The sequence below is a fragment of the Varroa jacobsoni genome, unplaced genomic scaffold, assembly GCF_002532875.2.
Source record: "Varroa jacobsoni isolate VJ856 unplaced genomic scaffold, vjacob_1.0 contig02234, whole genome shotgun sequence".
Taxonomy (NCBI): domain Eukaryota; kingdom Metazoa; phylum Arthropoda; class Arachnida; order Mesostigmata; family Varroidae; genus Varroa; species Varroa jacobsoni.
Window position 1 is genome coordinate 5,242 of NW_019214780.1, and position 27,824 is coordinate 33,065.

A 27,824-nucleotide genomic window follows, 5' to 3' on the forward strand; every position below is an offset into this window, starting at 1 on the left:
TAAGGCCAATTCTGTTTATTCTGTATATTACACTGTGTACAGGATTATGGGAAATCTTATATTGCAGGTATGCTCTCAGCATTTCGTACGCTGCAGGAGGTATAAGGATCATTCGACCTGCGGGCTTACAGCATAGAGAGAAGCAGGTTCATGTGATGATATGGAAACATATCATAGGGAAAAATCTGCTTAGAAAGCAACCCATCGAGATACGTGTACCTAATGCATACTTTGCTGTATGTACAGTACGATAAATGATCCGACTCAAGCAGGATTTGATAGATATTACGAAAACGATTATTGCTATTTTGTTAGATTATACTGACTGTATATTTGGAATGGTATCGTTAAGCATCATTCTCCATGGGTTCTAATCTAGGTTTATATAGACGGATGATATTAATCAATGACGAAAAAAATCACATATTAATGAATCAAAATGAAATTATACCGTGTTTGAGAGTCAAACAAAGTTCACATACGTGCTTTCAACCAGAACTTATTGCAGGTGTTGGCTGATCACACTTGATGAATTGTTATCTTATGACGTCCATAAATTGAGCGGCCAGTACGGCCGTACGGACAAAGTACATCTCTTTTGAGAAATCAGCTTTGGTTAAAGCAACAAACAATGTTTGACTGAGAATTCAGCTAAATTCGGTTCTAGTGTTTTTACGAATATATATCTTTTTTAATAGCTAAAGATGACAGCCAACTAACCTATGGAGCTCGTTTTAAAAAATTACAGAAGTACACGTTTAAATAGAAGGCTTAACTTTGGTAATAGTATAATCGATAAATTACGCTTTGGTATTTTTAGCCTGGAAGAATAGACTATGTATGTGTTTTTTACCTAGATAAAATTATGAATATCTTTACCAAAGGGTTAGGAAGACCTTTTTTTTTGACGAATCACATAATATATGCATCATGAGTGTATAAATCACCAGCTGGATGGATTCGTTGAAATCGCATATCCCTTTAGCGAAACGTTCAAATTAAATTTCTTTTTTTTTTCCTAACCATTGGCGTGCCGCAGCCGGACCCGTACTCTATCTTTCGTATTTCATTATTGATATGAAGTGCAGCTTCTCACTATAACCGTTTGGACGGCTCGAAAAGTGGCAGAAATCAATATCATTATCGTTATTGTTAAATTTTCCACAACAACGAGTAACGTACATTACACTGTTTTGAAAATTTGGCTTTCTATACCGCGGTTGTGCCAAACGTATTAAACGTGATAGTTCCAACCCTTTGAAATCGTGAACTTTTCTACATCTTTTCTTCTATGTAATAACAATGGCGTCACATATGCTAAGTCTCTTCTTTCAATTCTCTCCTGAATGAACAATGAAGGTTAAGCGCCCCCTTGTGTTTTAGATGTGATACTTTTTTGGCTTACGTAGGTAGCGCTAAGATTTAGCCCAAGGAGGACCAACGCACCTGTTTCGCTGTGCCACTTACTGCAGACTACAGTGACAGGTTGATCGAGAAGATAGCCACCGAATGACTACTGCTACCCAAAAATTACCACAAGTAGACGGAGCACATTATTATATCCGCTCAAGTTACTGCTTTGTTTATGCTCCACAGCGTTGAGGATACTCGGCCTCTTTCGACGATGACGATACTCCCATTAGCTGAAGGAACAAGGCCACGCGTAAACTCTGCGAAGCGAGTAATTACAAATAATAATTGCTTGCGGACTTCGTACAAATTCAAGCATAATCGGCTAATTATGCATTTGGTCAAGCAATCTTCTTTACGTAGATGTGATCCGCTTCAAGTTTCCGGTATAGCGTGACGTACCGCGCCACTGACTTCATCCGTGGACAAATCACTTGCTGACAGAACTGTGTCCGATTTAAGGCCACAGCCGACAGACCAGGCAGCTGGAGCATACGAACAAAATCCAGTACAAACGTGAAGCAATTGTGATCTTCGCCGTCGTAGCACTCACGTGACCTGAAATTGTTCGTAAAGATCATGAAAGATTGATTTTAACAAGCATTACTAGTCAGTTTGTGAGGTCGTATAGCAGGAGAGTCAATCGTTAACCTGCTCCAAATACAAAACATAGCGTCTCTGGCTGTTCTCATTGCAAAAATGAAATTAGTGCCTTGCTCTATTGACGCTGTGATAAGTAAATCCGAAGTGAGTGGAAGTCGTATACTTAAAGATAAAGCTCGTTGAAACTAATTAACGATCTTCGGATTTCGAGGAATGACACTCTTTACTAAGCAATCATGTTTACATTTCTGGAACCGTTTATTGTGCTCATTGTTACAGATAACGCCTATAGAAAAAAATGTTCTTATCTATTTAAATATCGGAGTATTATTAAAGATGCTTGGTGTTGGTCTTTCGGCAAAAATAATTAAAAAAAGTCAATATCTTCGAGAATACGAAACAAAATTCTAGATTTCTTACTAGAGCTATGAGTTCGCAATACTCTTCTATTATTCTTAGACTGTTTCCAATGTCTTTATTGTTTACATAAAATTTTTGTGTACAAATGTTTGCTTCCTATATATCCGGGTGCGAATAAGTTAGCATACTAAACTTGCCAGCACTGACGATTCTCCGTAATCTCGAGAGTATAATCCCAGAAATTGGAATCGATCGTCTTCGACTCGTTGGAATCAGCACTTAGCTGAAAGCAAAGAGATTAAGCAATTTTGTTAGTACGATAAGTACAGACGCAGTTGTGTTCTGACCACCTCACAGCTGAAGTGACGCCGTCTCGGAATCTCAGCTGTTACTGGAGCTCCGATGCTTTCGGAATAGTACCTAATATAGAGCAAGACGAAAACACTAGTGTACGTTTCTGTTGCTGTCTTTGTTTCTCAACGACCAATTTTTACGTCGAAATATCTTCATGCCTATTACGCTGTTCTCGTCGATCTACCCACTACAACTTAAGCCACATTGAACTTGACGGAGATGACGGCCCACTACTATTCCGTAGCTGTCGGCATGGTGCCCTTTTTCTTTTCTGAAAACTCTTCGGTTCAATGGTGACCGATGCCGAAACGATGGTTACTCACAATCAATGCACACGCAATTTCCGTAAGTACCAACGAAGCCTATCAATAGCTTACGTTGAATCAGTGACACGGTCTATTCAAACGAATAAGAACTATCTAAGCATAACTTGCTTAAGCCGATCGTGGCAGCATGAAACCGGGAGCCGACGCAATTGTGCAGAGCCCAGCATTATTCAACAAACTGAAACTCCTATTTTCGCCTTTTCCATTTTTCCATCATCGCAACGTTGGCACGGCGTAATGGACCGCGACTCTAATTTCCTTTGGTAGAATGGCAGGCTCAAGGAATATCACATACGATCAATTGATACCAGCCAACTTCCACACAGACCTTTCCACCTTCAAGTAAACAGGGCGACTCGTTTAGCGCATCAGCGTCGACGGAATCGGAGGTGAGAAGCCTGTAGGATTGCGGCTAAGCCTTGCGGAACACTTGTTAGGAAGATGAGAGTATGAGAAGACAATCGCAGTGCTAAAATTGTACCCCATATGGGCAATCAGAGGCAGGTGAATAAAGCAACACTTCTACTTTAGTCACCATTCCGTCTTGATTTATGTGGCTATCCTGCCGGGCACGCTTTATGCGGCTTTTTCCGCTAGAGAAGAATGGACTTTAAGCGATAGAGACACCGCGTTGGCATTACCCACCAGCACTGAACTGCACCTGCAGCGGCGGAATAGTAACCCGTTTGCCTGCTAAATTTCAGAATACTTAACGAGATGGTCCAGGTTCGATACTAGACATTGACGTGCGGGTGTTGTGGTCTTGGAGAAGGCCAGTCATCTAGTGCTTAACGGAAGTACCGACCGTAAAGTTGAAACAGGTATTCAATTTATTAGGCAGCTACGGGGCATTTTCTCTTTTTTGTTACCTACAAAATCTCGTCAAAGTATAGCCAGCTTTGAAAAAGACGCTGAAGTATGCTACATGATGTACATAGCAGACATAAACATATGAACCTGTTAAGGTTAACAGAATTACCGTTCAGCCCATGTAGATTCGTTTCGGCTGTTTCATATAGTTGCAGTCCCTGACTGGATTATACGCTGATTCACTAGGAACTACACAGTAAAAGCGACCCTGGGCAATCAACCTCGCACTGTTAGCTCAACGTATTAACAGCAACTCACCACCGGCTGGCATGATATAACGATCCCTCGACCTAATAATATGGTCTGAAGTGACGGGAAAACATAACTATTATCACTGCATAATGTCGATAACATTTCTTTCTGCTGTCATGTGCCCGTTCACGTATGTCGATCTGAACAAGGCCGACCGGCCGTTGACCACAAAAACACTGGCCACTTAGAAAAAAGTAAAAAAACGATGAAATCAGTGACGACGGCACTAGCGACTGCAAACAATGCGACCCAGCAAATACACATTGTTAGATTTTTTAGTTAATTTCTCGTACTATTCGTGCCGTCCATCGGTAAGTGTCGACTGGTATAGATATATTGACATATTCTGTACAAATTATGTTCAAGTGGCCAATTAACAACAGCGCTTGCAATTTCATCCTTCGCAACAACAACAACAAATGGTACTTGACACGGTGATGGCCAACAACGACGATAACACTACTATTCAGCCGTGAGCTGTCGTAAACCGGTTGGTGAGGAAGTATCTATTTTTATTGCGGTAAAAAGTATCGACAAATTAAATACAGAAAAAAAAAAACAAGATGTTTTTCATTAAAATAGAAAGCAACTACTGGTTTGAACCAGTTGAAATTTGGCCGCTTAAGACGAAGTGGGTATGAAGGAAGCCTATGGCAGTACAGGGTGATGTTGAAGTGACGCAGGCCTATTACAGATAAAGGAAAATTTGAGGCTTTCGGGTGTTAACTTCGGTGCAATTCTATTTTTACTCCTTTTGTATTTATAGATGTGGAGAAAAAATATATTTTACATACAAAGTAAACAGAGAAAAGAACCCGTAAAAGGCTATCTTGGACGGGTCAAGCCTTACTTAAAATCTTAAGTTAAAGTCCGCCGAACTTAGAGCGAAGTCTGCTGTTCTCGATTAAAATTTCGTGGATTGTCTTCTCGTTTTCTTTTGAAATGCATCATCTTGTCTAAACATGAAATTAAAAAGAGTAACAAGACATAATATTTCGGTGAAGGTTAATATTGAAATCACGAATCTTTGGTTAATCGTTCACAGACTTGGGTAAATTTCTGAAACACCCTGTATATTGCCATTGTGGGATTTACATACCGTCATGCTCAGTTAAGGTACTTTATATTGAGATTTGAAAATGTAATTAAGATGCTGCCCAATCAAATGTGATCCTGATAATGTGTCAGGCAGGCAAGTTCGGTGCACACAGAATGGGCAGTGTCACTCTACAACGCCAGGCACTTGTTGTACTTACAGGTATTGTAACACACTGTCTCCAATCGCCAGCTCCAACGGTCAAACCTCGACGATCATACTCGTGAACGATGCCGTGCGAATCCGTTAATCCTACGTACATGGATAGAGTCGAATTTTAAAAACGCCATATGCATTAATTAATGTTTTTATTTTTTATTTACTTTCTGCTGGTTTTTGATAATACTAAACGAAATAACTTCACAGTGTATTGATTTATTTATCAATATTCACTAACTAATTTGCTCTGTATGGAAAGGTGTACTCCATGCTAATATCTTCAATTTAACTTACCAACGTGTAGATCCAATGAGGTCGTTAATGAGGTGAGAAAAGAACCTTTCGATGGCTTGATAACCACGCTACACGGCGACGATGAAGCTGGCCCGAACGGTGACGGAATTACTGAGGGTGATAGCTGGAAGGATAGATAAGGCAGATTTTGACTTCTGTCTCCTACATGAAGTTGTAACCCACCAATAGGCCGAACGAAGCTATCCTTCATGAACGTTAGAAAGCAAAATACTAGATCATATGCTACAACGATGCGGTTCTCATGAGGATATTATATCACGATGCCTTGCCTCTCCGTGTTTCGGGTTTTACGCCCGATCCTGCCGTTAGGTATTCGATCAGAAGGCTGGCTCCCAACACGGACCTAGACCACCTAGGGTTCAAACCTAGACCACAACGTATTTCTAAGGTTAGCAGACAAATACGTTACCCACTAAGCCAACGGTTCTGCCTTCGAAATTCGGGAATATCTGGTGGTTTAAATTCGAAACCAAGCGTTTCTTGTCCGAAACCTGATGTTCGACTTACCAACAAGCAATTCCTGTCCACTATCTTATCGCATAGAGGACAAGTGTTAGGCAATTGCAGGCACAAGAGATGCACCTCGCGAAGACAGTGCTGAAAGCAGAGCACTGGGCGGGCATTAGCCGGCCCCGTTGCTGGTGGACAGCCAGACCGTCCATCGGGTGTCGAGATGGCCACAGTCGACGACCCGGCGGGAGGCATAGATGTGACAATCGCCTTCGGAGAATTCGAGGTCGCTGTCATCTTATGCTCGTCATGCAGGACACTTTTCAGTTCCCTGCAATATTGTAAGGAAATCAATGGAAAAACATCGTTCTTTGGTTTGTGCATGCTTGATATAGCCCGCTTCTGTAAAAAAAACTTACTAGGGCGGTATCTCGCCTGTCCGTGAAGACTGCTAAGACTTGCCACCAGCAGCCGAACTCTTACAAACACAATAGCATTGGTTCTCCTGACCCTATAAATCTAAGTCAACATCAGTTGCAGGTTCAGTTCTGCAAAGGTACACTTCATGCTAGTTCGGCTAGAATCTTGAAACGCATATCAAACTCAAACTTCTAGACCCCCACCTTCCGCTAATAAGACCACTACCTACGACATCGACTTTGTTACATCCATTCAAGGCATTACGTAATCTGCGTAATGCCTAATACTCCAGTGGTGTATGTGATTACCGTTGCTTGGCCTACTAGAATTGATACGATTTTTCTCACCGAATGCAAGACGGTTCATTAGCGCGCTTTACGTAAACCAACTTCAATGCCAATACCTTTCCCTCTATGGAACGTGCCTCGGCGAAGTTACGAAATAGCTAAACAAAGTCTGCGGAGAAGCGGACAAGACAAACAATAAATGAGCAAAGCGATCCTCGAAGATTGCCGTTGTTAACCTCCCTGTCGCCCGACGCGGCCCTGTCGCTGACTAAGCGTCTTTTCATCAGCTACTTGAGGAATTGGAGCTATTTAACTAGGCGCAATTTCCGCCTGTCGGTTTGACCCCCGAACGACATGGGTTAACGTGAAACGGCCAACAAATCGCTATCATCAGTAGATAGCAACTTATCAACGTATCAACTTCCATGACGTGCATTGTGATGGTGACTGACGTTAAGGCAAATGGCGAAGCCGTCGGAAAAACAGGAGGGATCTATTATTGAATTGCTTGTCGCGTTCACTGCACATAGATCACCGTTGTACTTCGACATACGCGCAATAGACACAAAAGACTGGGAATATGACTTCTTTTGTAGCCATGCTCAATGGCATAACTGTGTCTTCCTTTATTTGCTGAGGCACCTAACAACTACCCGACGTCAACTGATGTATGGCAGTTGTCCGATTGAGGGCTCTATTTTGAAATACCAAACGTCAATCATATGGATGGTACTTTTAATGAAAGTAATGATGAGAACAGATTTCAGAAAATAGACTCTTTTAGCTATAAGTAGCCGTCGCAAATCGATTCCATTGACACAGCAGCGAGTTATTTACGAAGTTTAAGTATATCAGGCTTTGCCCAGGACCGAATCAGGCAGTAGATTTCTGTGCGCGTCGACCATCACTTGAACCTTATAGGTGTTTATTTATAATTTACCCAGTTCTCGATTGCAAATATAAACAGACACCCCACGCCGTGTAACTTATGTATCACTCGCAACAGAATGAAATTTCGCTTGGATCCTTTTTTTCTGCTTGCCTAAAAACATACATTTTGGACGCATCTTTACCCTAAAAGAAATAGAAGATTTAAACACGTACCGTGTATATGCAACAGCTACGACGGCAGATCATGAAACACTCGTTCTCATCCATTTCCTACTGGAAACTGCCCCGAACTTCTCTTGATTTTTACAGAGGCCAGAAGCACAAGACAGTAATTATTTTTTCTGGTTCGTTCACCCCATCCCTCCCTCTCTCTCTCTCTCTCTCTTCTCTCTCATCCATTTATCGTGATCTTCATTAGCAGGTCCAATCAAGGCCAACAGCGTCATTTTAACCACGGACGGTGACAGCGACGACAATGTCGGTCAGCCAGTCAGCCAGCCTTCGCCACTCTAAACTGTACGTACATTTGTTGAGGCACCCCGTCTATATATATATATATATATATATATAACGAACGCTTTTGCGGTAAGAGAAACAATGACCGCAACTTCTGCAATGGTCAGAGGATAACACTGCTTGGCACTGATGCCGCGGCTTACCAGTCTTCTTTCTGAAGCAGCATCCGTGACACGCTTTAGCGTCCAGTTTGCACTTACCATGCTGTCCGACACGGATCACGGAGCGTTTCAATAGCCAACAGCAAAATGGCTAGTGTGGCGGTCTTGTATTATCAGAGCCATGCTTCTACCCAGCAAATACTGGCGAATCAGACTAGCGACATGATAAGCGGGCATCGTCCCTCCTCACATATATATTATTGAAGCCTTTTAACGGACACCGGGGTCACACGGCCAGGGGATTCCGCCAAATGATACAAAGCGCAATGGCCGGAGTAAGTGACGAGCACGGCCTGACGCAGGCCTGCAGGTGCGAGTCGCTTTGGCTCCTTTGGCATTTTTCGCCTGTCACAAGCTTACACTACGAAGACAGTAAGTTGGACTCGCTGTCGTATAAAGGGATACAAGGGTTCAAATAAACAGATGTACATAGATTGGCTGTGAGCAGCAACAGTAAGACTGGCAACGATTGCTGCAATGTCAGCGGCCTATGATGACTGCAATGAATATAGCGCTAACATGACAATAACAACAATAGCAAAGAGAAAACGATAACGACACGAATGCAGTACTTCTATAAAAAATACTAATGCCGTTGGTTTGGCCTTTACTAAAGCAACAGACAAAGGACTACACATACAGACACGCAGATACCGCGCAGCGCTCACAACGTTCACCGTCAAGGATCAACGCACACAGATGTAACCCTCAGCTTCAACGCAGCTGACGCGATAGGCTGCGTTAATATAGTTGCAATGGACGACCATCGAGCCACAGTCATGCCGCAGTGAGGTTCCGAATTGAAGCATCAAATGAAAGCAATACGCACATAGCATAAGATTCGTGAAGTAACAGCACTCGCACTTTAAGCCCGTCCGTCTATTCCAGCCTGCGAAACCTGTGGGCGAGAAGCTCTGAATCGATATAATGGCTGGCGACAATAACAACGTCAGCAGGAGAAAGGCTTACTTTATCTTATCATCTTTACGACGAACCCTGAACAACACAGTGCAGTATTGGCTGGCAGTATCAAGTTAAGTGGGCACCATTGAATCCAATGGGTGCTTGTGTTTCTCTCTCTCTGTTTTTATTGTATTCGGGGTCGCGTGCGTCGTCAGTAACACACTATGACACTCCTCATGCATTTTGACCATTACTAAAAGTCAACGTTTATCTGTAGGTCTGTCGATTTCGGCAATTCAATGCAAATGCTATCCATTATTTTTTGGGAAGATACTGAGCGGCGAATCAGGCTGATAAACCTCGCACTGAAGGGCAGGATAACATTATAGCAAGATGATGCGCGTGTGCCCATCTTTCATATGTTTATTGATAAGGACGTTAGATAATGAGTACCGATACTCTTGTTGCATGAAGTCGTTAGCTTGTAACTACCAAGTAGGCCAAACATGTGTCCCCGTGATGCGTAACATGTTTGCAAGCTAATCTTTGGGACATATTATTGTTGAATCTGGGCATAGACGCAACTTGCTTCGTGCTGGGAGCTAACCGTCTGATGGAATAGATAACGGAGATACCGGACGTGATGCTCGAAACATGAAGACTGAACAAGTGCCCGATCCGTGGGTCCGTTGAACAAAACTATCGCCACTATGTGTTACTCTACTAATTAACTTAGATTGTTCACAGGCCCATTAGCAGACCGAGCGGCAAGGTATATTTGGGACAGTTTTAATAGTCGCAAGAAGATTTTAGCTCCGTCACAGCCTTCATCTAGAAATCAGGGCAAGCAACTATATAGACTCATCGAGTAACTCAATTAAATAACAATCATGGTTTTGAAAATATTCACGTCTGTAATCAAAATAATAAGCACCATGGTCACAGTGATAAGAACAGGTAGGGTACTTTTTTTCTTAAATTCAGTAATACACATATCATTTTAACGAGTAAGTAAGAATTCAGCTCATTGGTCAGTAAGAAAAATATCTACCTCAGCAGAACGCTTATTATCTTAGGTCTCTAAAAGGCTGCTATTTTGTAATCAAGTAAAGTTGACCCCAATGATTTCAGCGGATTAAACAACGAAGCATATGGATCCACACATCTGATTCTTTAGATTTATAGAATTTGTTCTGCTTTCAGATTACGGCACGATCCCAGATATTGGCGCTTGCGGATTCAACGGCTGTTTGCGCATGTAGCAATAGTACGTCATAGATCCTTCCCGACGTTTAGATCGACCGAAATCACTTTCGTTATTTAAATAAATACTGTTTTCTACGTTAATCGAACCGGTGTACACCGTAGATCGCGTTCTCTATGTGTAGATTCAATGAGCAAGACCCGGCATACCCGGCATAAACCTTGGCAAGATCCATCAACGCTGCCTGTTATGATAGATCAGTAGGCGACTTACACATTATGGCCATTAAAGAAATCGTAGTACAAAGTCGAATCGAAATGAAACGCTTCTGGACTTTTTTTTTCTTCACTTCGCTTCACGCCGTTTTAACTGCGAGACGATACGCACAAATATCGTACACTGGACTCACTGGCTCTGGCGAACAACAAGCCCATCTTCTTCAGTATATTGAGAAGATGAACAGCGACGGAGGCAGCAGATCTTCATTGTGAAGTTTGGAAAATAGCTTGCTCTCCTTCAAACGAGCCGGTTAGCTGATAAAATTTCAGATAGTCTGTTAGTTTGTTATTTTCTGGTGGGCGCGCTAAGCAACCTACGTTCTATCGCCTGAAGATACCGATACCTCGTCAGTTCCATGTTAAGCGTCAAACATCTCGTTCACTGATTTAATTGTATTTTACGCGCGTCGCGCAATTGTTAAAATGAGGGGCGTTACCACATTTGGCTCTATCGAGTGCAACTTTATGTTTTTAAGGCTTGCGACTTACGAATACGACCCCTAGTAGGTATAGCTTTTTTGTGGGGCTCTTCAGCAACGAGTTACAACTGCTGGCTCGATGACGCTGTACAAACAGGCTTGATCGTCTAACTCAGAGGTACGTAAAATGGCTCAGGTTTGAAATCGGACAATTCGTTTTCTGCCAAGAGCCAGGACCCTGGAACGGCAACACCGAAAGCTCGATTTGTTAAGTTTTTTTTACTAATAAAACGATTAGATTGATAGGACAAATATCTGGTCTATGTAATTTTTACTATAAAGTGAGCGACTCATACCCGAAAATAATTAATGCCTAATTAACCGCAAGTGAAACTGTAAGGAATGATCTAATTAACTTTGTCTCCTTCTCATCTGAGAGTTGATTGTTTATATGAGTTACATAATTTGGTTCCTTTAATATTTTTTTTATTTCTAAGAACAACCATTTACTAATTAACAGTACAATCTATAGAACACCAGTGTCAACCCGTTATGGGATGGGTCGATTATTGACGGCATTTTAACATATGCTCGATTTAGCTTGAACTTTGAGGCTTGATCATGCGGTTCGCAACGAATACGGACAACCAAAAATGAGATTTAGACAAATCAGCCTATTTCAAGCTATCTCATTTTGATATATCCAATTAAGCCAAATCTAGCTCATCCGTCTCATACCTTATCTAACTAATTTTTTAAGCGAACAAATCAAACGGATTCCAAACAAAGTATTCCAAACGGATAACTGTACATCTTTCATAGTAAGCATACTGAGGGTAAAGAAGAGAATAACAGTTGCGTCTATGATGGCCTGTGATGGGCTTGAAGGTGACGGCGACAACGAGTGGTGCTCTGAAGCTTTAAGTTCTCGGTATCGATACCCCTGCCGCAGCTTCAAACAACAGTGTTCGCTCCGTCACGAGCTTTCGCGTGTGTTGTAACGACGATATAGCGAAACGACCGAATAGCAATGATTCTACACGGCGAATCTGTACTTGCAGATAAATACAGTTATCTTGATCATTAATTTTACTAGCCATGTTAAAAATTATGCAACACTTTATTGACACACACGTACTGCGCGTCGATGCATCGAGCGAATAGAAACGGGCGCTATCAACAGATAATGCAGCAGGGTTTCATTCAGTGGACATTGCATTTACTAGAAGATTGAGCCCTACATACTGTAAACTTATCTTATGGAGTAGGGTATGCTGTTGTGACCGGTAGCTACGTACTTTTTTTCCATATAATCGTTTATGACAGACCTATTCCGTCGGCTGTATTGCTGCGATAATCTTCGCGAATAATCATGGCTCAGTCTGTGTATAAAGTATTTAGAAAAATAATTCGAATCATAAAAGGTCTATTGGACAATACTGAACATACTAAACATAGAACCTGAAAATAGCTCAGATAAACAGTATGTAATTGTATCTAGATGCCGATAGATACCACACATGTTCATTCAGCTTCCCATAATCGTTGCTTGCCGCCAAATTATTGCCGTGTTCTTTAACTTTCCCTATTGAAATGTACGTGTAACATTGACCCGTGTATAAGACAGTCAAGCCGTACGATGCGATAGCAGACTTCGTCGCCGAAACGAACCGTTCCTCTGTCAACAAATTCGAATAGCGTCACGTATACTTACAATGTCATGTTCTCGTGACAGCGCAGTAGGTACCGTATGTTTGCCTGTCAAAACCTAAGGACGTACGTGATGGGCCAGGTTCGGATCCGAGCGTGAACTTTCAATTCATTTCGTACTGGGAAAAAACCAGGCGCCTGGCGTAAGGCCTAACGGCTTAGGCGCTGGATGCGGGACACGAAAAACATTAAGCAAACTGATAGAGGCACCCAATAAAAGCAGACAAATGCACTTATACAGACTCGCATACGAATGGGTGCAGGCGTCACCAATAGTTTGAGTTGTCGACCGTTGTTCGCAAAGCTGCGTCAACAGGCCCAGATCTTCGCAGAAATGAATCGGGCCATTTTGTCACGATTGCCGCTTCTGGTCTCCCAGGAGTTAGCTCAGGGAATGATCGACAGATTTCGTAAACGAAACGTCCGAATTGGAACGGGTCGTCCTTTTCCGTCTCACAGCTTTTCTCTTTCTCTCCCTTGTCCCTCTCACTCTTGACTAACACCCTCAGACCCACTGCTGCTGCCGCTGCCTAAACGGGATACATTACAGTAGACTGGATATGATCGCCTTGCTCTTTCGACTCCGTTCGGTCCGTTGATGTTTTCTGCAAAGCCAGACATTGTATTTAGTAGCGCAATTGATGACCACGATGCCTTTATTTGGCATTGGTAGATCACAGATCTGACTGGCTACGCACGGCTGGACGAGCAATTGTATTACTGCACAGCACTATCATAGTATTGACAATAACCGCCAGCGGCTGCGTCTACAGGCGAAGCTGGCGTTCGTTATCCGTCCATTCGGTTTAGCACTGAACATGGAGCAAGCGCCTATATGAAACATTGAAACACAGTTAAATTAGGTTCAGGTGCAGAAAAGCGAACTTCTTGAGGTACTTTCCCCTTTAAGCTGTTCATACCTCTAGCTAGCAAAACAATGTGTGCGATGTTTGGTGGCTTTGAACTATTACACGATATATATACTGGTACGGCCATACAATGGCTGCAATGTACGTCACGAACTAGTCTAAACAATAGATGTAGTGGTGTCTTAGCTATAGCAATTCTATTCTCCAGCGTCTTATGTCCCCTTTCGCCTGCAACGACCGCGGCGTTTTTGCGGCCGCTGTTGCTGCTGCTGTCGTTGTTTTGTGTGCATTTTACTTCGCTGACGTAGAAAACAACCGCGCGGAGATGTCAGTGTCAGCTTGCGGTCAGGATCTGTTTGGCTGTCCGCTAGGCGGTATTTGAAATGTATGCGTTTCAAGGCAAATTATTTTATGGTCATGGCCGCTTTCCATGGTTCAGCGGCGACTGCCGTTGATGTTCCCTTGTGTGCCTGGCGTTAACCAGTTAAATAGATCTGTTTACTAAGTGCGTCTTCTTCACTTTGTCGACAAACGGCGCTTTGTCGTCTTTTTTACAGCGTAGACATTGCGTCTACCCGCTATGCTAAACTACTTCAGCTGAGGCGGTATTTGTTTGTCAGCCGCGGTCGTTCCCTCAACGCGATGTTCTCTTCGTAGCGATATAACGTCACAGAGCCCTTTTGTCGTTGTCCAGGGGTCACATGATATTATAAATGTAAATTATGTAGATGTTTTGCGTCGGCGCCATTTGTATGTCAGTTTCTGATTTATCAGCAGTATAACTAGCCACTGATAACACGTGGGAGATGCAAACGTTGGGGGTGGGGCAGAGAAGCAGCCGGGGGTAACGGTACTTTTGTAAACGCGAACACTCCACGTCAGAACCCCGTCGACGTCGACGTGGTTGTGGTTTCTATATCGTCCAGTTTTCAATAGAAGCGTTCGTTTTCGACCGATAGCTGGAGCTAGTCTTTCAAAGCTTGTAACGGCATCAGTGTCACAGTCGCTACCGTCGCTTCGAATTTGATACGATAGCACAGGTATTGTCACGCGTGAGTCGTTACGTTGACGACCAACGACTGGATGGTTTTACGTATTACGCGCTGTGGCATAAGGACAATGTAACACTCGGCAACGTGGACCAGAGTAGAATCAGCAGGAGCCGATGCCAACTACAGCCACCGAATGGAATAGAACGGAAGCAAATGGAAACGAAGCCGCTACAAGTCGAGCCGGCTTTTGTTAGTGACTCTATTATCTTCATGAGCACTTTATTAATGTAGTTTGCTTGAATTCTATTCTAGTTATTTAGAAATTAGACATGGCTGCACTGTTTATCGTCGACGAAAGCTGGCGTTACCTGACGTAGGAACACGATAGAAAGTCAGTCAGGTGAATGGCTATTAGCTGATATCTAAATAACAAAAAGCAAACGGTACTCCAGGTTTTGCTATGATAAGACTTTCTACAGGTGTATCAGAAAATTCGTATCGCGTCATATGCAAAGTTGGAATACAAGAGTAGGCCAGTCGCGGTGCGAGTCAATGACGTGGTCGTGAGATTATGAAATAGGCTGCTAGCGGCTAGCTATGAAGACCTTCGACGATATCAACTGGGTTATTGTGCTTTAATTTTTGTATGTAATTAACAACGGTGTGCCGTTAAACAAAGAAGTATACGTTAATTCAAGAACAGGAGAACATCGGTCGATTGAAATGTCTATATATACTCAGACTGTTCTACGGTGATTCGGCCAATTGTTTTACAACTAACAAGACCCTATTACTATTAGTAATTTAATTTTTATACATAGCGTCGTTTGAGTCCTTTTACATGATATAAAGTTCTTATATATATATATATATATATATATATTCTTTACAACAGGTTTGGTTACGACAGTGAGTTCTATTTGACCAACTAAGAGCTATAGACTGGATACGACAGCTAAATTGGGTAATTTCCATTTCACTATGTCCAACTATAGGAGATTTGTCACTACGACACTCTAGAAAAGATTACATGTGTAGATATTTAACCATAATAAACAATAAGACATCTGAAATCATTAAAACGATCATTACCCTAAGGAAAACAACTTCGTAAAAGCATTTCGGCCTTACCTAAGCACACTGTTCCTTCCTGCAACCATGTCACCAACAGCGTCAGCATCACTACGTTCATCATTAGCCAAAGTAAGGTCACAGAAGTTCGAAGTCATTTTCTATGGAACGCTCAAGTATTTCCCGAGTTTTGTTTCTGCCCCACCTTCCCGATGTCTCCCGTTAGCTTTCGATGAGAACATTGTAGTGTCAAGCCCTCTTTCGACTGTGACGCAGCAGATGGAATTATGGGGCGATGTTCCTGTCCATTGTCCCAAAGGACATCTGTCTCAGACGACGGCAGAGAACCAAACAGATGACACTGGCGAGTGATAAGCAGTGGATCGACCTGGGGCCGTCGGCCACTGCTAGCTGAGTGCTTTTTATACCTCGCTGTAAAGTCAGACTGCGGGTTATCTACAGTAAATCACCGTACATCGCTGCCGTATCGTATTCGTGCTCAGCCAAGATTTGCCTTGCCAAAGTGGGGGCGAAGATTTCAACGGTCGTCCAATTTCAATGGATTCCTGCAGTCTAGTTCGTTAAAATAATAGCTGACGTCGCAACAGAACTAAACGCATTGTCTCCTCAAGCCATCGTGAAGATCGTTTCTGACGATTGTTTCCTTCGCCATTTTCTTGCCATAGCCGATCAATTTTTTGTCTAGAGAGAAGGTAGTAACCCTTCGACAATACGCTTTAGATGAAGAGACGACGGACTCAACGATCGCAATGAGTAATTAAAAATTCTAACTGTTCGTATTCTATACTTAATAGGTGTTTCTATTTATTTTCATTATCACCCCGCAAACGACGGTGCGGGCCGGGTGGACGTCGTGTCTCGTGATCGCGTCACATCGGGCCGCTTCGGGACCGCTTCGGCCTCGCGTGGTATGGCCGGCAAATCGGATAGCTACTTACACGCTGTATATGTAACGATTCAACCAGATTTTTTTGCTTTGGTTCAGTAACGGTTGACGGTTTTGCTACTGCTGCCTGTCTTATCATAGTCACAATCTTCATTTTGCTCGCGTTTCTGTTGAAACCATTTGGATCAAGCATTTGCTAGTTGATATGGTAGTGTTTGGCTTTGACGTTCGTCTAGATTTTCTAGCTAGCCGAAGAAAGAAGATAAATAACGACCATGACGATGATAAAGACCAGCATCATTCAAAAAGACCTACTTTCATTTTTAATTCGAATGTATTACATACCGCTATAGGACAGCGTTTTGGCCTAGAAATGTTTACTATTTCCAATGGTATTACCTTTGTACGATGGAATCATTCTATCACTTCTGAAAAGACTCCAGTTATTTGTGGCACACCCAGTAGATGATGCCCTGTCTCTCGATTACGGCGTAGTTAGATGTCTGCGGCGTTTTTTTAACAGCAGACGGATGGACAAGCGCGTGCCAAAACGAGGGTTTATGGAACATGTCCTAATAGAAAGAGTGTATTTTTTTGTAAAGGACGTGTTTTTTGCATGCGGTCCTTGCGCGAAAATTCACTGAAATGCAAATTCGTTGTGTAACAGCTTGTGACATAGATTTATAGTTATATATTTCGTAAGAATGGTGAAGTATTCTTTCCGCGATGATTCGACACAATTCTCCGCCGGTCTGGTCTATTTCCGACTGAAAAAAATTATGTATATATATCCGTACAAAAAATCTGCATCACATATTCACTGAAGTTCATATTACTGAAGTTTCCCTTCACAAATCCGTATGGAAACATATTTTCCTTCCTTAGGCTGTTTCAGCGTGAGTGTTACATAAATACGCTTATGCTAAATCCAGCTAGCCAGCAGCAACTTATCAGCACAGGAACGTGGATCACTTGCAGGCCGATTCTTACCATTTGAATTCGAACTGGCCTAAAGGTCAATCTGGTTTTGTTGCTTTTCGAAAATCCCTCTTCCTCTATTCTTTGTCCACTGCCCACAACAAAAGGCTGCCGCCATCGCTTCACTGATCCAAGAGCCAGGAAATACAGAGTCGAACTGACGCGGATCAAAAACACATTACAGACAGGAACAGTAAAAAAAGAATAACAACAACAAAAACAGTAGTTATAGCATCCCAGTTTCTGGAGCTATTCGGCTACCATTACAAGCATAGGCTGTCCTAATAACACCAAATGGGAACGGCAGCAAATGAAGAACGAAAGATTGCTGTTGCTCCCGAAACGGACTTCTTAGCACTGGTGGAGGCTGGAGGGCGGCGGGCGGATGGCCGCAGGCAGGTAAGCACGCAAAAAACGGACCGAATAGAATGAAGCGACCATTCAACGAATACAACAATGACAGAACAAGAATGCAGTGATCATAAACAACAACATTTATAACAATAAAGACAAGATGATGCTGCTTCTGCACTAAGAACAGAAACAAACCATTCTAGTCGGTATGCCACAACTAGAAGAGAACTTTCCTGTGATAAATCCTAGTCTTCGAGCCTCCCCCTTCATAAATTCTTGTGTTCGCAAAGCTCCACAGGCTGAACTGCGCGAACGTCCTAAATATTAGCAGTAGTAGTAGTACGGTCGAATGTGTTCCTTTTAATTATGTTTTATAGTTCTTGCGCCACAGCGACGACGGCATACGTGGGCGGCAACGGATCAATTTTTGCGCGCTATTTTGTCGTTGTGCACACAGGGAAGGGGGCCTAGCATTACACACACACACACGCATATACATATAACAACAATGGCGATGGCCATTGCCGCGCATCGACTAAACAGGGAATGCCCTCATGAAAAGATACCAACGTCAAATAGAAGTAAAGCTGTGTTCATGTAGGCATATAAAAATATATTTGCGTGTGTATATAGTTGAATCAGTAGTGGCGATTATGGATGGTATGAATAGCAAATACAGAAAGAAGGTGACCTCTGGTCAGTATTGGTACCTTTTAAATGATCACTTCGCTCGCGTCTTCAACGAAAAAATGAAATTAGTTAAGCCATGGCCTCGGCTTTATCTGTGAATAATAGTATCAAAAATATAATGTCAATACGTCTGCGCAGGTCATACAGCGCAGGCGCATACATACAAGCGTCCTATCAATCTCGACGTTATTCGAACTGGAATCATTTGTTAATTGGGGTTACACGAAGATATCGCTACGTGAAACGTCCTCGTAGAGATCTTTCGTAGAATATATTTAAATATCCGAACATATAAATATATATAATCATTACACACATCCTATAGCATCCCATAGTTTTGCCGTTCCTTGTTCACTTACTTTGTAGAATGAACTCCCATCTGCTGATTAGCTGAATTTCTCAAGGCTCAAACTTTAAATATTTGCTAAAAGACTGTAGAAGTTCAATAATAATGATATTCAGCAAACCCTCAATGAGAATATATGCCATAACGATAGAGTTACTATTGTAATGCTTATAACGTACTATTCAGATTTATAAAAGAAAGTGGTAATGCTCATATAAAAATAGCAAGAACGCTTCGGTAAAACTTGTGCGCCAAAAGCTACATATTTTAAATTCGAAATATTTCGATCTTATTCTTTCTTTTTTCGTTTTCCCTTACTCTTTGCTATATTGAGGTCGTCTGTAGTAGACAACTTGCCTGAGTTACCTAAACTTCATTAAGTTACATGGCCAAATTATCTGATCAGGTGGCTTCGTCGTATCCAGCGCGTAACAAATGAAAACCATTGAGTCTGACACCGCAATTTCCACTGAGCTAGCCTAAGCGAAATATGAAAAATACGCGGGAAAATAAAATCTACTATTTAAGTATATTTTTTCTCCGGCAGATTCAGCCGACATCGTTGGCTATCGAGACGGTCAAGTAATTAAAGATGCCTCAGTCGCGTTATTTTGCATTTGTAACGTTTTGTTAAATCGCAACAAGAATGTATATAGAAATATTTACAAAAAAATATAGCCGATTTTTCATGCATCTACTCATTCGTTTTAATAGTAGATTTTATATGTCTACGTAAAAATCCTAATCGAAGATAGATCTTAAACGTGGTTTAATAACAACAGTAATAATGATAATAATAAAGCTTATATCGATTAGGCAGTCTACTTTGTGAGGTCGTGTTACGCGCCGTATAACCCTGAAACAGGATTTTACCAGCCTTATCTATGCCTAAAATCCGCAGATTTAGATAGCATATACTTACTTCGTTTCTTTAATAACTGTTTTTCCTAACTCCGTGCTAAAAGACGAAATGGAAAACAGTGTGTCAGATATAATCGATAGTGTTTGTTTACCTTGAAACGTGGTTCGCGTCAAACAAATAGACACAGTCGACAAACGGATTGTAAACATCACGTGTGAGCGTCACCTTTTTAATTAAGCACGAGAATCTTACAGGTATCGACAGAAAACAACTACTGCGGTAGTCATCTTCTATTTGTGCATACACCTTTAATTGTCCGTTTAGTTTGACCTCAGCCATCTCATCACCTTATACGTACGTTTGACGGTTAGAGTCCCCGAAACCGATAAGAGACATCATCATTAGGGTTTAGCTCACTGCTTAATATTATAATACGCTTGCCTATATATGTATATATATATATATATATAAAAGCCCGCTTTCATATATATATATATAAAGCCCGCCTTCTATAGACAATCATGTAAGGCTTTGCAAAATCAAGGACCGGATCGGTAGATGCATAACAGTAAAATGATGTATTCACAAAGATCTAGGAACTTATCGTTTCTACATGACAATTTACATATTTGTGTAATTGCAAACCACTTGATTTTGCGTTCAAATAGTTATACCATCCATGAGAATATCTTTCGCTGATTAAACGGTTGTCAACGCTCCGTGACCCTATTCCTGTTCAATGTAAGCGTACAGAATATAGTTATCGGGATGTCTCCAAAGATTTCTCAAGTTTAATAAATTCAAGTTAAGATATGTTAACAAATAAGTAAACTATAAAGTGCAAGGGCTGTCTGAGTGAATATGGTTAGAAAAAAAATCATGTGACAGACAATTTTTGTTTAAACAAGTGACTAAATATTTATAACTGGCCAAGACGCGGTCGGCGCAGAAACTGGAGTTTAGAGCGAAAAAAACACAGTGCTTGTTGCCCTCGAGTCCCGCCAATGATATTACAAACACGATGAGTATGATTAAATAAAGAAATAAAATTATCATTGATTAAATGATGCTATACATTAACCGAGTGTACTAAACGATCATATTTATTCTTACACATTAAATATTCTACTAACCTGAAAACGTCAAACTTTCATAGATTACATACGTTTCATTAAAAAAAAAATAAAAGCTTTTACAGTCTTTTGTTTTGCCTTTGCTGTTCACAAGTGTTTGTTTACACCACAGCGTTAACACTGGTCACACCTGCCTGAATGCCCCTCCTCGGGGAAATTTTTCGAAAACCTTCAAAGCAGATGAACAGCTATAGGCTATGTCGGACCGATCGCCGAATAGACAATACGTGAACTGGCGGTGCGCGGCGTCAAATGACGTCCTTGTGCTATCATTTTCGTACTGAGCTTTTTGCTGGAAAAAAAAGGGGTGGATGAACAGTGTGAAAATCTCAAAACGGTTATACGAATTAATAATGTACAGGAGCAAACGGCCACCCGTATAAGGGAAAAGCGCGTCAGCGCCATACGCCCAATATGGCTGCTAAATGTGCTAAAGTTTAGCGTTTTCTTGGCCGACTTTCCCACTGGTCCAACATGTGCCGGTATGAGAAAGCGTCGGCGGCTACTAATCGTGTCCAGTAATAACGTGACTCTTACGTCACAGTCACATATTACGCACTATTCTACCATTTAATGAAACGTCTGTGCAATTTCGGCCCTACATATAGGTAACTGTACTAACGCGATAGGTAAATATGTGCACGAGTTGAGCTCGTGCTTTCGGAACGGAATAAAAGGAAACTTGAAATCAAGCAAGATTCGCTACCATTTTTATGTAATAATAGAGTAACTAACAATATCAAATATTCGGCAAACTCTTAAAAATGCAGAAGTAGACGCTAGCTGACTTCATTTGTTGGGACAACATGACGGAATAATAATAATCTACTATTGATGATGCTTGCCTTACTACGCTGGTTAGAAAACTGAAATTATTTAGATGAAGTAGTGTTATTTTTTTCTTTAATAGATTTCATATTTCAGAATAAAGTTCATCGGATAGATATAGTTCTCGTTCTAGCTCTCCCCTGTCATTTTGTGTTATGTTGCCTAAGGCAACGCATGACGTTTACTTGACGTCGTTCTTTCAATTGATTACTAGATCGAAATTTGCTTTATGCTTCCCCATACAATGAGCGACCCGCGAACATTTTGAATTTCTAGCTAATACACCTCAAATTTCCTCTCGTTGAGATTAATAGACAGTATTTTTGGAGAAAAAATACATCAGAATGTACAGAAAGGACTACCTACTCAGGTTAGTTGGCGATTCTGTGAAAAAAAAACCTATGGGTTTTCTTGGCATTAGCAGTCAAACGAATCTCGTACCCAATAATGTCGTATTTTTCTTTAATCACACCTGACGTATAGTATATATCATTGGCGGAGCTCGAATCAATGACCCCTGGCTTTTTCAGCTGGAAAGCTGAAAGTATTATTAAGAGTTATCTGGGTGCATCACGTCATTCGATGCAGTACATTAGGAATATCGCAAACTTTTTGGGTATAATTCGTTGTAGCGGTTCGTTTCATTTAATAATTACTTCCATAGTTAACTTACAGCAGGAACGTAATCACACTCTAATCAACACCGGATTATTTTCTTACTTTCATTTGTGTTTCTCGATAAATTCGATAAAGAATCGTTAGAGCTAAAGGTATTATAAATGCGAATAATCGTTTTTCTAGTATGCCTGCGCTCCTTTATCTTTATAGTTTATCTATCGGACCTAATTGAATAGATTCTGGCGAGAATGAGCTCGTCCACTGCAATGTATACCAGAGCCATTTGTTACTATGACATTTTAAAGACGTAAAATCCTGAGGGGTTCTTGAGGGGGCTTATGAACGAGCGGCACACCATACATATGCCCAATACGATTGTACAATTACAACGTAAGACCTGATCGTGACCTTCCAATCACGGAGTGGATAAAGTAAAAACAAATTTTAGCTCCTATATTCGACTCCGTATAATTTCGATTGCTTTTATGGCTTTAAAGAGGTGGTAGGTGATAGAACATATCGTACCATCAATTTTCGCAAACAATCCATCGACCATAAACACACACACACACAGGCACAGGTTGGACACAGAAGTGTAAATCATACATAAAAAAAAAAGCTCTTGAAAAGCTCCTAAAGCAGTGCACTCAGTATATGGAAGTCCAGCTCGTACGTGTACAATGGTTTCGATTCACTAAATGGCTCCGGACAACCCAACACTAACTATTCAACTACAGGTAACCACATATGGCGCATAGCATAAAGCGATGAAAGAATATTGTTTTATCTTTGCACAAATACATATGTGAGCAGAGGGAACAGAGACATACGATTTTGTATAGACCTGTGTGTAGACGAGGAGGATCGAAAGGATAAATACACAGGCACCACAGCACAGCGGAGCAGGATACAACAGAGGATGTTGCTGGTTCGTGCTCACGCACAAAGTCGGACACGAAGTCCTTAGGTCCTATGAGACTATATATCGCAACAATAAAACGGAATATAAAAGTTTTAGCTACAGGCACACCTTTACTGACGATTAGATTAACGTGGAATCGAAGCACAGGGGAGCGCTAACTACTTTTTTTTTTTTTATTATATCATTCAATTCTCGTCTGACAAATACTTCATTAGGAGAAGGCAAAAACTCGGTTCGAGTCGACCTTGACAACGCCTGCCCTTCGTAGCATTTAACCGATTAGTCCATCGTGTAGTAACGAAAATTTCAAACGAATAAGGAACCCGTCATCCGTACGATTCAGATAGGTGTCAAGTTGTATGTCCGTAGACGGGCAGACGATGTCGCTGTAAGAATAGCGGCAGCGTGTTCACCTACTAAACTTAAGGACATGTAAAATGGTTTCGGCTCGAAACCGGGCGTACACAGGCTTTGTTTCAGGCTAGAACGGACCAGCCACTTAAAGCCAGGCTTAGCTGAGGTCGGACGTAAGAGCTCGAACTGTCGATTTAAACGGGAAAGCGAACAAAATACAGGTCTCTCAAAAAAGCTATATCCAGTACCCAAGTGAGCCAGGGAGTTTTGCACGCGCACATATGTATACTTAGAGGAACTGTATAAAGGATGTGTATAAAGAACGGCATCAAAGGTTGCATAATAGAACAAAACAAACACCAATTACAAATTAATGTATTCGTATAGTGTCGGGTAAAGGTAACCTAGTATTTCGTTGAGAATACCAAAGAAACTTTATCCCATTCTGCACTTCAGATATGTAACATCATACTGATGTAAGCGAATTTGGCGCATTTTGAAACTGAATAAGTTTTGAACTGCGCGTCACTAGCAGACGAAATTTGTCTGGTAAATACTCCAATCCTCTAGTAACTTGTGACTGAAGACCGGTTATTTCGCGAGAAATTAGTTCAGAAACATGTTTTAGTCCTGGAAATCAATGTTCCTCGAAAACCATAACGCTACAGAAATGTATCGAAAAGTGGTGAAAACTTTAGGTAACGACGCCTCAAGTGAAAACATAGTTCATGCATAGTGAGAATGTTTCAAGAACTGAGATTGGAGTGTTGAAAATCGGAAAGAAGATGCCCACATGTCGGAACCCGAATGATACGAACGCACTGCCTCAATCGAAGTGGTTGTCTACGAAAGCAGAGCTTAAGGGCTCTGTCAGTCAAAAATGGCATTTCACTTGTACCATGTTAAAGAATTATGAGCCAAATGGTGAAAATGCAAACACTGAGTGAAAGATGAGTCCCCTGTGAATTGACCCCAAATCAGCTGGAAATGCCTATAGTGCATTTTACGTGCGATTTGCAGAATTTTTAATCAATGAAAAACCATAGACAAGGGATGATTTAATCTCTAATGCCAGCACGAGAGAAACCAGGGGCGAATGTTATCCCGGAAAGATTTGCAATTCGTTGACAGTACTGAGTAGGTTCGGACGTAAGGTGATCGTAATACTTGCCCAAAATTAAACAATGGATGCAGCCCGCTATTCCAAGTTCTTATGGACTTATGCACCGCAGGCACAGCAATCAAAGGCAGGCATTCTAGTTACTTGATGACGATACGAGATTTCATTACACAAATACTCCCAGAATTAAGTTAAAGATTATCGAACATTGGTTTTAATCAGTTTATTCTTCCGATCTAGGTCCGTTTAAATACAATGCCCTATAAAGGAGAACTGGTGGGCAAGCATATTCTACTATCGATTTACCCCTAAAGGTCATAGATAGAAAAATTCACTTACTTAATCGGTAACTTATTAGAAACTAATTGAATTGTTAAAGAAACGACGCACGTTGGATTGAATAAAGAATCGCAGCTAATGAGTAAAAAAAATGTACACATCTCAAGTTTGGTTTGGTCACATATAAGGTAACGTAAAAATGAATGTGATGTTCAGTTTTTTTTCATTGGCAGCAGTAGCCTTTTGGAGCGCGTCTTCCTTGACTTGCTGTGAAAACATTTCAATAATAGAAGTGATAGCATTATCGGTCTCCTTCTTAACTTGGTTTCCGGCAGATATGCGGCAAGTGGTATCATGAAATTTCGGTTTTTAAGCGTTCAGCTACATTTCCATGCACACCTTGGCCTTTGCTTTCGAAATAATTTCACCGAGTAGATCGCTAAAGTTTGTTCAGCATATAACTTGTCCAAAGTTCTTCGCGCACGGTATTTAGTGGACGTTATGGCGCTATAACTTTATATCAATTTAATTTTACGCAATGGTAAATTAGCTGCAATTTATATTGATTTCGACTGTGTTAATATTAAAGAGAAACTTTGTATTTTAACGATACTCACCGTTCTATTTTCTTCAGCCTTCTAGTTAGACCTGTCAAAAGGCTTGTCAAAAACTATTTCTCAACAGTTCCTATTCCCAGTCGCCCCAACCCCAAAAGTATACAGATAAATCGGAGGTTGCCGATGTCACTACAATCTTAACACAACCCCACAGCAAAGAGCACGCTGGTGCTCCTTGCTGCAAAAGAAAGTAATTCAATTTGCGTACTTTAGTGAGGGTATCACAGTGGGTTTCAATCGTAGGAGATGTTCCGTCTCGGTTTGCTTCAAATTCCGTTTGCTCTCTCTCTCTCTCTAAGTCTGTTACTGTTTGACACCTCAAACCGACAAAGAAATTCAGTCACTTCGTTTCTTCACAGCACATCCTCAACACGGAGCGGACTCACAAAAAGTTTTGCCTTAAAACCTTAACGTGTATTCGCCACAGAACCTCTGATACTTTGGTCTTCTCCTTTAAAATCAAATGCTTTCTGTGTAAACACTGCGTGACATTGTTCCTTTCAAATAGGGCCAGATCGAATAGGACTCTTTTGGTATTCTGCTCTTTGTTTTGCATAAGACAACTGTATTTGATTTGCCAGCGCTTTCCGCCATCGGCAAACGATGGACTCAGCTTGCCGCTATGCTACTTCCACTGCTCACAGCTGTTTTTGCCGTATCGGGCTGTTGGGCGGCGCCACTTCGAAGCAGCTACAGCAGCAACCAGTACTGGGAGATCCGATGCCCATTTGCTTGGCCGTCCGTGGCTATCTCCCTGTTCGGCAACAGACATCAACACCAGATCGGCTGTTGTGGCTAACTTCTCGGGGAAAGAGGCGCCGTTAATATGGGCGAGAAAGCAAAGACCTCGCTCAATCAGCACTAACTATATTTTTATAGACTGTTGAGGATGAACTAAAACAGCACTCACGTCGCTTGTTTATAAGGTGCCTCTAAGTTAAAACAGATATTCGGAAGAACTTCCTTTTTGTATGTGTCAATAGGCACATCCATCACAGACACGTCCGTTTAATGTATCTACTATTTTTTCGATCACAGCTTCGACTCATGGCCTGAACCGCGCGTACGTCATTTTCAGTAATCCTTCTCGAAACTAACGAATACGTGTAGACCAGGTAAAGTCTCGGTAAGAATTTAGCGGATTGTTATCTTGGGATGATGATAGGCCAAAAGCCTCAAAAATGCAAGCATCCAAAAAAGCGTAGACGTTTTTTAGAAGGTGCAACGAGTGTAAAAAAACACCAACCATTGTGGCTTATCGCCACGACCTATTTGGAGTGAGACACGTTCGCCTTTAAAACAGTCGCTACCATCTGTATCGGCATTATCAAAAAGTACTTTGCGTTATTTTGCTAAGCTTTGAAGCTCTTTTAATAAAAACCCTTTTCGTATATCTTTCGCTTTGATTCACGATAAAGTATTGCCAGAAGCCACGTGGCAATAACATCGACCATCAACTTTGAACAACCAAAAAAGTTCATAATTTTGATCAGAGTATGTTTGCTACGAGGTCATGGACAATAGACCATCGTCGCTCATATCTTGAACTTAAGACTTCTGTCTCCATCACGATGAGCTTTTGCTATGATAAACAAACCGTCCTCTTTCCAGTACCGAAAATAACGGATGAACGCATATTTACTACAGACAGCCCGCCAAAACGTGTCCCAATTTGTTCTCAACACTCCCTACACAGTGCTACTGTAGTATTTTACAGGAAGACAACGGCGATAGTCTGGGTCATGAGAATTCACTGCTGTAACAATGCAAAGGCCAGCAGTAATAGCAGAGACGGCCATTAACGCCAACAGCGTCACAAGTAAAAGCTGCATACGAATGAAGTAGAAGTGTGATTGTGATTGGAGAACAAGAATTGTCGAGACACGTAACGCAATTCTAG

At 41.4% G+C, this 27,824-nt stretch overlaps 1 protein-coding gene across 4 annotated transcripts; it reads right to left on the reverse strand.

Annotated features, from left to right (window-relative positions):
* Nucleotides 1–26,821, reverse strand: LOC111272431 (MKRN2 opposite strand protein). Of its 4 annotated transcripts, XM_022853877.2 has the most exons (7): nt 25,925–26,821; nt 15,977–16,240; nt 6,253–6,526; nt 5,725–5,848; nt 5,432–5,523; nt 2,571–2,656; nt 1–1,968 (listed from the first exon to the last, which is right to left on the reverse strand). In XM_022853877.2, exons 2-7 carry the CDS (start codon nt 16,072–16,074, stop codon nt 1,752–1,754), a joined length of 891 nt encoding a protein of 296 aa, XP_022709612.1. In that variant the 5' UTR covers nt 16,075–16,240; nt 25,925–26,821; the 3' UTR covers nt 1–1,751. The 4 variants fall into 4 exon arrangements, with proteins under 4 accessions (XP_022709612.1, XP_022709616.1, XP_022709614.1 ...); XM_022853881.2 differs by lacking the exon at nt 15,977–16,240 and having other exon boundaries at nt 26,133–26,795; XM_022853879.2 differs by lacking the exon at nt 15,977–16,240 and having other exon boundaries at nt 25,925–26,792.
* Nucleotides 26,822–27,824: the final 1,003 nt, after the last annotated feature.